At 36.7% G+C, this 11,089-nt stretch overlaps 1 protein-coding gene across 1 annotated transcript; it reads right to left on the bottom strand.

The window, feature by feature from the left end:
* Positions 1-3,620: 3,620 nt before the first annotated feature.
* LOC113757627 (alanine--tRNA ligase-like) lies at positions 3,621-9,618 on the bottom strand (the record flags this gene model as incomplete). Its single annotated transcript, XM_027300779.1, has 14 exons — positions 3,621-4,188; positions 4,324-4,500; positions 4,580-4,762; positions 4,891-4,980; positions 6,432-6,619; positions 6,687-6,795; positions 6,888-7,030; positions 7,158-7,233; positions 7,365-7,436; positions 7,550-7,693; positions 8,417-8,539; positions 9,036-9,137; positions 9,353-9,448; positions 9,568-9,618. Coding segments are annotated over 14 exons (1,629 nt in total), but the record flags the coding sequence as incomplete, so codon positions are not given.
* Positions 9,619-11,089: the final 1,471 nt, after the last annotated feature.

Genomic DNA, 11,089 nt, shown 5'->3' with positions numbered 1-11,089 from the left:
TAAAAGTTGACGGAGTGTCAACTACCCATCGATCAAGTTATGGTGGAGCCGATATATGAGCAACTGTATCCTTATATGTGAAATGCGGAATATTTATTGTTTGGCTATATGAAGTGTTGTTACTCACTTCTTGACTTGTTTTGTTCGCTATTTCACTACTATACTACTTTTACTTTATTTGATGGACAATTTGATATTTGGAACATCACTGAGTTTTAACTCACTCCATTAGTTTTGTTTTCCTTACAGGGGTACGAGCGAGGCGTGAGACGTGTACAAACTAGCGTAATCCAGTTATTTTCAATTTTGAAATTGTACTCACGCTAGCACCCGACTAGGGTTGTGTGTACTTGAATTGTAAACCCGTTAATGTATTTGGGCATGTATGAACCTTGTAGTTGGATCTGAGTACTGTTATATATATTAAGCTAAAGGGATTGTGTTCTTTATTTTTCTACGTTTGTAAGTTATTTTCTCGAGCTTTACGTGAGTGAGTTCTGGCGAGAGTTAGGCAGACGACTCGCTAAATCTTAGGGTACGCCCTAGGGGGAGGTGGAGTCGTCACACAACCAGGTTCTTGTTCGGGACGACGACGACGACGACAATGACATCCTCCACCGCCATGAAGTACTAAGGATTTCGCAGCCGCCTGAGAATTTGATTCTGATCAGATGGAACTTGAGGGGTGTTCCTCGGGTCCCTTGGGAGGCCAGCGGATCAGTAAACAAGAATTTCAATTACCGTAAACAAGGTATGGATCAAAGTAGTCATCTCCCCTCCGTATTTGCCACTCCATTTCTGTCTTTACAACCCCTCCCACGCCGGCAATTAGCACTTTCGCTGCAGCATCTGGATTGAGTAGTCTGATTTTTTCGCACTAGGGTTTTGGAGCAAAAGGAATGGAAATTGTTGGAGGGAAAATCAGTGGTGAAAGTGTTTTTACTCTGTCCTGGGAAAGAGACTATAATGCCCTTGATATTTGGTCGTGCGTCTCACGAGATGATACTTTCCGTTAATTTTAACTGCTGGATTTGACAGAAGGGCCACAAATATGCTATTTTTTTAGATCGAGGGTCAAAATTTTACCCTTAATATTTGGAGGGCTAAAACTTTATCTGGAAAAGAGTTGGAAGGTCATCTGAACTCTTTTCCCATTTCCTTTTGGAACATTTTTAGATTTAGACTGTGTAAAAAATACAGAAGAAGCGATAGATAAATGGAAAATTGGATTAAGATTAGTTGTTTCCATAAATAAATTATCATATGAAGAGTCTAAAGGAATTTTAGAAAGATCGCTAGTAAATAGTGTCTCTCGATATTGGAAAATATTACCAAAAGAAACTAAATCAATAATATTTGGAGAAGAACAAGATATAAATGGTATGATAACTAGGGCACTTGAATTAATTCTCCTTGAATTTGTTGGTGAAGAAAGTTATTTTAAAAATGCTAATTCAGTTCAGAAATATACCGATGCATTACTTAAATTAACACTATTTGATATGTGTGAAATAGATAAATATATTTGTGTTTTCCAAAATTATTATTATAGGACAAATTCAAAAAAAAAAAGAGAAATATATTTAGAAATATTTTTCTCAAAAATTCCTGACCCATGGGATAAGAAATTAAGAGAATAATATAATCTTGGAACTAAAGATACTCTAGGAAAAAGAATATTCCATACACTAGATAAACTAAGTAAATAGTGTGAAGAATCTATACTCCTTAGAAAGACACGTAATTTAAAATATCAATTGAAACTATATTGTAATAATATTAATATACCTACCCAAATAGGATGTGACACTCCATATTATTATCATAAGATGAAAAATAGATATAAAAAAGGGAAATATTTTAAAAGAAAATATATGAAAAGAAGAAATGCTAAATACTATAAAAGTAGAGAAAATTTTCCAAAAAAGAAAAATATATATAGGAGAAATAAAAGAAAAAAAAATATAACAGATTGTCAATATTTGAAAGAAGAAAAAGAAATGGTGTTGAAATAATAGCTTGGTTTGTGATAAGTATGAAACTTAGTCTTGGTCAAGGTTGGTTAGGTGAGTGACAAATGGCAACTATCCAACTCAAATCTATCTAATTGTTTCTAATGCACCAAAATATCTACTTTTTCTCCAATTAACTCTTAACACTTCTTGGCATATAATCCCTTTTGTACAAAACTCCTTCTTGTCCATCAAATTTATTGCACTCACCTCACTAGTTAGTCACATTAGCATAATGCACCATGAAACTGGACATGCAATAAGTTGAAGCAATAGAATACAAAAATCATTACTCAACCATTAAATCAACTATGAATTCAAGGCAAATAAGTTAAAATAAAAGATATGAAAATAATTTTCGGATCCTCACACCATGGGCCATACTGATTCTCCTGCTTTCCCTTTCTTACCTGGATTATTGCCTAGCGGGATTTTTTCCCCATGCCCAAGTGTTCCACATTTGTAACAAAAATCCGGACATCTTTCATATTTGAAGTTCAGCATTTTCATTTCTCCATTCACCTTAACTGTTGTTCCCCTTAGAATAGGCTGAGAGACATCCATTACTACTAGCATCTTTAAATGTCTGCCCTCCTTTCCTCCTACCTAAGGTACTATTACTTCCTTGACTTCATGATAGACTGCTCCAATTTTTCTCCCTGCTTCCTTTGTTATCTAATTCATAGGCGAATTTCAAACTTGAACCCATAGGGGAGCCAAGTTAAAAGCTGTTGTATTCTCCTCCATACCTTCAGACAATCTTTTTATCACAAGAAGTTGGTTGTCCATAATCCATGGCCCCCCTCCTAGAATCCTCTCTCTATCCTCAGCGTTTGGAATATAGAATTGGAACAAGTTTTGACCCAACTCAATGATTCTGAGATTTCCAGGATATCCCTATGTTGAGTTCACAAAGTTCTCAACCCCAACAAAGTTTACCGTCTTTTCTCCTCTGATTCTGCCAACAAAGTTGGATTGACATTCTTGAATTCCTCTATGTCCTCACACCCAAGATCAGCTCCTTCCAAATCCTTTTCAAATAACACAAACTTCCTCATTGCATCTGCTAGTTCTTCCGCCATGAGGTCTATAGAGATACTAAGGCTATCTCTTACAATAACAACTAAGATTTAGAAAACTAAAAATGCACAAGAAAGGAAAAATGAAAAGGTAAGCTTATCTTTGAAAACTTAGAAAAAACAAAGATTAGGAAATCAGGGCAACGATGCAAATTTAGGCAAGGGATGCTTTTATCAGTGAAAATTACCTGCTAGAGCCCCTCTTAATATCATGGAGTTTATTTCCCTGGTCACTACTTTTGCTTTGGCGTTCTTCATCAAGACCAGTATTACCTAATTTAACTACCGTCCTAGTGTAAGTTGGTGTTGCAATAAAAGGAAAATGGGGTTATAGTTTGCTGAAACCCAAACTGATCTTAGCTAGGGACAGTTGATTTAGCTGAGTGTTAATGCTACTTGATTTCTTCCGGACGTTAATGCTTGAGGTTGGTGTCTGAAATTTGGGATTTTTGGGAAAGTTTGAAAAAGTTTCAAACTCTCAAGACTGAGAGACATGCACTCATACCGAGAGGGAGGGAACTCTCACAAAGGAGGGTAAACGGCAGAGGAGTTTCCATAGAAATAATAAGCTAGATTTCCTACTAAATCACATATTAGAGTTTAATGTTACTCAGCCGAGCACTAAACTCCCCAAAGAAATGGGCCAACACAAATGTCTATTAGACCTAAGATTTTTGCTGCCTTTATAATTACATTGCACCTGAGTAGAGAAATATCATGGACGCCAATATCGCCATCTTTCTTTGAGTTCCAAGTAAAATAATACAGTGCGAAATCCGCTGGCACTGCCCGCATCTTGGTGAGGTTCACGAAAAGCTGAGGTGCGTAGATGAAGACTTCTAAACGTCTTTAGCACCAATGCCAGTTGCAATACTACACAACTAGGCACCTCTTCTTTGACTTCCATCACAACTAGGCAGATTAACTTTTGTATGACAGATTCTTTTTTGTGGCTTACAGACTCAACAAATGCTCCATTTGTAGAATATGGACTCAACTAACAAAAGGTCTCCACAATCTTTCTATTGATTAAGCTTCAATGTAGCAAAAGAAGCTGCAATGTCCATAGCTTCCGACACGTGCGATATGCCAGATCCCTGAAAGGGTTAAAAAGCAGAGATAGGTAAATTAACTCTCCTAGTTTCCCTCACACCCAATAAAAGATCTTAACAAAATGTGTGAAACAAAATTTGTAGCATAATTATTTTGCAGAAGTGTGAGAAATTTCAAACCTGCCCTTGAGCAAGACAACCCTTTCCTCCTCCTTTTCCACTCAAAGGCTCCAAAGCAACCCTTAGCCACTCCTTAGCATTCAGCTGCTTGTACTGATCATTTTTCTCTGGAACCCCAGCGCACACCACAACCTTGTTTGCAGCATCATCTTTACTGATGACCATAATAGCCATGCCCTGCAAATCCACCAGGACAGTCAGTCGAGCTCACATTTAGAGCTCAATATAATTTTACAACGCAGCAACACATTTTAACCTTCTGTTCTGTCACTTTAAGAACTGCTTCACGGATTGCAGCAGTATCTCCACCAACATTGACATGAGTTAGGCAGTAGGCCTTTCCATCAGACGAAGAAACTTCTGCCTCCTCTAATGCAACTTTAACAGCATTCTGGGTATTTTCTTCAGCAATCTTCTTTTTGGCTTTAATGATGTGATTCTGTCACAAAGTACAGGTCAATTTTTATGCTTTTTGTCCTTTTCTACGGTGTTACTATTTTATGTCACCTAAAACAAGCAAAAGCTAAGTACAGGCACAAAAACAGATACAAAAAGTTGGACAAGTACCTGAAGTAGAGAAAGTTTGGCCTTGAGATCAGCCTTCTTCACTGTTGGAATAACAGCACCTTCTACACGACCATTCAATTTAGTGACTCTCTGGAATCAATAAGAATGAGAAATAGCTTTATAAGACATCAGGTAATCAAGACGGAAAAAATAGAAACTAAAATAAAGCATAAATTTAGCAGCAAAGTTGCAAGTAGTCTGATGATATCATATAAGAAATGCACTTCTAAACATTGCAGCTGTCAAAGCAGTTATGCAATGAGGAACAGGAAAGCAGCTAGTAATCCATGAAAACCATGAAGCAAACTCAAACCTGATGCTCGGCAAGTTCCTGTGACCTTTGGTCCAAGCCAGAGAGCAACTCATGGTTCAAAGTTAGCAAAAATATACTACGAAGGAAGGAAAACGTGATTATCGCTGAGACCTTGCTTATCATTGGTTGTAGCTATCAATCTTCATATTTGGGTTCCACGCAACCCCAAATGGATTGGTCTTTCATCTCTCTTTGTAAGGACAATGAATGAAGTGCTTGTTTAGCTTTTATCTTTATTCACATAGCATCACTTAAATAGTGAAAGCTGCCTAAAGAAGAATATGCACAGACTGCTGAGAACATGTACTTGTTTTTGTATTTAGCTTTAGGCTAGAGCACTACACATTCTCTGCAGTCAGGCTCTAACTCTTTCTAGATCCAACAAGCAATTGTAGCAGGAATACAGAAAAGACCATGTCAAGTATTCAAGATTGGACAGACTTGCCTATCAAACTAATGGAGTCACTTCTTTAGATGCAGACCCTAAAAGGAGACTAACATCCTCTTATCACTATTAAGCGAAAGAGAGATCTAATTGGAGTCAATATGAGGTGTTTAAATTGCACTGTCAGATTGTATTAAGATAAGGACACACAGTCATATCCAAAAAAGGAATAAAAAATGAAAAGAAAGTTGTTTTCTGTTCTCTAGTAAGAAGATGTGCATGCTAATGGATCAACAGAAGCAAAAAATTCACTTGCAAGTTATTTTACCAACAGCAATAAGTAGACAAAAATCCTGTCAGACGAGTTTTATGGAAGCAATGAATTTTACGCAGACAAGCATACTTGGGCCAAGTAGGAAGGCCATGAATTGCACAAATAAAAACATATAACTTAAAAAGGATTAAAGAGAAAAGGGAAGGAAAAAAAACACATTGAGAAATGATTAATTATTTCATGGCTTGTTATGGTGAGCAAGTAGACCAGATGTCAGTCAGGAAAAGAGAAAAAGAAGTAAAGGGATCCAGACGATGGACACACACCATTGTCCCCGATAGGTCTTCAATAAATTTTTCCAACAGTCTTACAACATGTTAACATATGTTCAATCCCATAATCATCATGACTGAAGAACTAAATGCAGATGCAACCAAAAACATGGTATCAGCAAACCAGCTCAAATAAGTAGAACAGTGTTTGAAACTACTAACAAACAAGAAACGTTTTCAAATGAATTCTATGCCTAGCAATACAGTTTGAAAAGAATGACGTGAACAGGCACCAACCTGTTCCAGTAAGGCTCCTTCAGACTTAAATGTTTCATTTACTTCATGCTCAATTAAAGAAGCCAATTCCATAGCATTCAATGCAGAAACTGTGGTGACAGCAGTTATTCTACGAATTCCCTTGGCAATTCCTTCTTCAGACAAAAGAGCAAAAGCTTTGGCCTCTCGAGTGTTTGAAATATGGGTCCCTGAGCAAGTCAGTGAAATTAAGCTTACAAGAAGTACCGATCAAAAAGCATTACAAAAACCATTTACCTCCACAGAGCTCCGCGGATATTGATAACCAATTTTGATTCTCTGGATCTGCCAGCAGATCTTCCACACTTTGTCCAATGGCAACTATTCTGACTGGGTCAGGGTAAACCTGTAGATACAATCAGAAAGCAACAAAAGGTGAGACTTCCACAAGAGCTACTAGTAGAATAACACTCAAATGCACTAAAAGATGAAGCTTACTTCTCCAAAAACTGCTCGTAAACCATTGATGCGCTTTGCATCATCTAATTTTGCCTCCTTTGAGAATACATCCATTTCTGCTTTAATTTGTTCATTCACAATGGTTTCAATTTTTCTAAGTTCCTCAGGCTTTACAGGCTTACCTGTTTCAGAATTTACAGCATAAAAATGTGCATTTATAGACATGGTCTATTAGTATGCGACAATCCTATTCAGAATTTAAAGAACAGACATCTATATCCGGTACTCTATGAATAAGGGCAAACTAACCATGAGAAAAGTCGAATCTTAGTTTTTCAGGAAGAACAATAGAACCTTTCTGATCGACATGGTTTCCAAGTACTTCCTGCACTCAGGTCACAGCAATGTCAAGTGTTCATATCTATTGACCCGAAACAGAACTACAGCTAATTTAGAACAGAAGCAACAGTTTATGGGACCTGGGAAGTTAATAACCATTCCATATAAGAAAATTACCCTCAGAGCAAAATTTAGCATGTGTGTACATGTGTGGTTGGGAGCAAGAAGGGAACGCCTGTCATAATCAACCTGATCAATTTGCCAGAGATTTGACCACAGTTAGGAGAATCAAAGAAAAAGCACGCACGAAGCTATGCAGTAGTTTATATGTCATACAATATGCAAAAACAAACGAAACTCACCTTACAAACAACTCTATCACCAATGCTGAATCTATCAGTCTCTCCACAGAAAGAACCAACATGAACAACAAATCCTCCAAAGACTTGCACATCACTAACTTTGAACAACCCTGAAGGGCCTTCAAGAAATCCAGTATCATATATCTATAGCCAGAAGAACAGACTACATGTCAGAATAACTCTACATTGCAATTAACATTACTACCAGGCAGAAATACGTTTAACAATTCATTCCATTTCAAATCTGTAGCTTGTACCATTAATGAAGAAATAGAACTGGAAAAACTTCACTCATACTTTAGTTTGCAAAGAAGCTGCCCCAAATACTCAAAAGCCCAAGATTAATGTAGAAAAGCTTCCCTTACCCAGACTTTACAGGAAATTAAAATTACATGCACAACATTTATGTGCCCCCAAAGCAGAAATAACCTAACCTGAAGCAAGAAATTCCATTAGATCACAACTGTAGCTGTGATCCATTCCATCACTTACAAAAATGACCATAATACTATCAGCCAATTCTCTACCAAGGACTTTATCCCTAAAGAAGTGCTCTTCTCAAGTATCATTTCTTTAAAAGGAACCAAAAGAGTAAATCCCATTTCTAAGTGATTTCAAACAAAAAGATTGCAAGGTCAACCCTATTGTTGCATTTCAGAGTCTATCAAAGAGTTCATCAGCAACAGCACAGCCCTAAAACATTACAACAAACAGTTCAACATAAGATGCATCACTCTTTAATCTTTTGCTAACCAACCAAGCTAATAGGGCATTTCTGTTAACTTCTTGGGAATAGTGGATTAAACATCAATGAAGTTAACCATTTCCAAATAGTAGCTCAATGTGACAGACAGGGCAGGGCTTTACCTGACCACCTTGCTCTGCATAAAAGCTTGTAGATTCAAGAATGATACCAACTCTAACATCACCAGAAGCACTTTCAAAGAACTCATTCTCTCCATAAATAGCTTTTATCTCACTTTCATGGTCCTGAAATTAGAAATAAAGGTTGACAAACCATCACATGGGTTTGCCCGAAATTCTCTTCAAAATCAATACAGTAAGGGAACATGAATTAAACTGAGTACCAATTGAAGAATAATCATGACAAAAATGGAACGCGCTTCTTGCTACAACTATTCTGGTTACTTGAGAAAGAGCCTTTCCAGTAGATAGGATTGTTTACATTTTATCTCACACAGTAATATTCCTAAATCCACCTCAAAAATTGAAGCCAAAGGGTTACAAGGGAAACTATGCCTGAGACATAAAGCTTCTGCAACAAAATAGCACCCAAACAGAACAAGTACTGGAGATATATACAATTTAAACATTTAAACCCCTTCCTTTTCCAGCCCCCAGTGCCCCAAGAAAAAAATGTGAAATAGAAACAAGGGGAACGAAAAAGAAGGAAAACCTTAAAAACAGAAAGTGCAGTGAAGACTTTATAACTTAATGCAGATTAACTAATCTGTCAACATCAAACCTGAAACCATGTATACTTGAATGTGTCATTTGTTGCAACAACCCCTTTCTTGTGCAAAGCTGTGGTAGCATCAGCATCCATTATGATACCAATACCAGCTTGCTGCCAGAATTACATCAGAATGCAAACAGATAAGTATAAAATGCCACAGAAAAACCCTTCTCAATTTTGGTCAGACATTTGTATTTATGCTACTTTAGCGTCCTAAAACTTTTGCATGGATCAACAGTAACACAAGTTAGAGAGATGTCCTTATGGTAGCTCCCAATCTGATGTATGTGATCCCAATCATTTCAAGAAGAGAAAATCAAGACAACCTTATTCTGAGCATTTCTTGATCTTTCCCTTGCTTCATTCATGGCTATGTTAAAACCATTGATGTCAACTGCCAAGCCTCTTTCTTCAGCCATCAACTGGTAAAAGAAATGCAGACCAATTGAAATTGTGGTACTGTACAACAATATACAGGAGAACAAAAACTCAAAAACTCAGAGAGAGAGAGAGAGAGAGAGAGAGCATAGGTCTTCATCACCTGAGTAAGATCTAATGGAAAGCCATAAGTGTCCCATAACACAAATGCATCCTGCAACCAACACAGCAACAGGGTAACAAGTTGAGACACAAGGTTGGCTGTATCTATTGGCGTTTTAAAACTCCGTGGAATTAACAGGTTGGAAAAATGCTTTAAAACAAGTCAGGACAGTGAATTTCACAGTGACAAAAGCTTCACCAAAAAAGAAGCACTGTTATAACAGAAATCGGAAAATCGATAGTTTCTTTCTCGTCGGGTTAAAACATTAATATCAAGATACTGAATTTCGTAACTTGCAAAGTTTACGGAGAATTACTGTAAAGAGCAAAATGCACATACGAATTACATATGATAGCATTTCAAGAGAGCTAAAGAGATAATCAAAATATATTAGAATTATCTTGATTTAATAACTCTCACTACAGAAAACTCTCCCAAGGCTAATGCCTTCTCACATTGCAAATATATATAGTAAATGACCAAAAGGAAAAGCATGCAAAAGAGTACAAAAGTCAACATAGTATAGCCACAGATTTCCTATATCAACCTTCAAAACTTTTCACAACTCTGTGTAACGCAGTTCCAAGATGTAAAATTTGCGAATGGAGTGGCAATCCTTAAAATTGCCAAAATGCTGACCAATGCATTGACCACAAGTTAATGCAGTGACAAGAAGCAATTTGGGATATGATCTGATTTTATAACTTTTAGATATATAGAATTTAGGTTCTAGAAGGAAGTATTGGCAGTCTTAATAGTAGTATTTTGCTCTATTGGGAGCTAGAGTTTATAGGAGGCAAGTGTGAAAGTCAAAGCTGCTTCTGTAGTTGGGTTTGCTTATCTACAAATGAGTGTTTTAGCCTCCAAGACTATGGCTTTAACTCTCTCTAAAAATATATATGGAAATAGAAAGTAGGCACTTCCCGCTGGGATAATTCATGTTTTCTTTTTGCAGTTATTAAATTGAATTTCGTTTTTCTAAAAATGAAGGCAGCCTCACAACAGGTGGTGAAGCATAAAGAATTATGGGTGGAATTCCTAGAACTTGTTCGTCCTTCTACTCTTGCTCTCTCCAAGTTCCTATGCAGAAGCAGCAAGAGTGTCCACATGCTCATCGTTTTGGTCGGCATCATGAGTACATACCACTGAGTTCTTTCTAGAGAATAACATGACTGTAAAATTAAAATATAAATTGGCATTTACAGCCAGGCAAGTTATCTCAAATTAGTAAATGAGCGTACAAATGAATAAGAAGGTAAATACGTAGCAACAGAAACATCTACATGCATGATTTAAGTTATGATTGATTTTTGAACTAACAAAAAAATTCAGAAAAATAATTCGGCTCATCCCATTCCAAAATGATTATAAACCTTTTGTATATATGTCATCCCCCTAAAACTAGTCCATTTACATTTATTTTCCAATTCAACCTCAAATTACCTCTATTTCGATAGTTATGTTAAGTGCAGTACATATCAATTAATTATCAAAATATTTGTTCCTACCACATGTATGATGC

Source organism: Coffea eugenioides, unplaced genomic scaffold (assembly GCF_003713205.1).
Source record: "Coffea eugenioides isolate CCC68of unplaced genomic scaffold, Ceug_1.0 ScVebR1_3154;HRSCAF=4314, whole genome shotgun sequence".
NCBI classification, from domain to species: Eukaryota; Viridiplantae; Streptophyta; class Magnoliopsida; order Gentianales; family Rubiaceae; genus Coffea; species Coffea eugenioides.
This window is presented reverse-complemented; position numbering and strand designations above follow the sequence as displayed.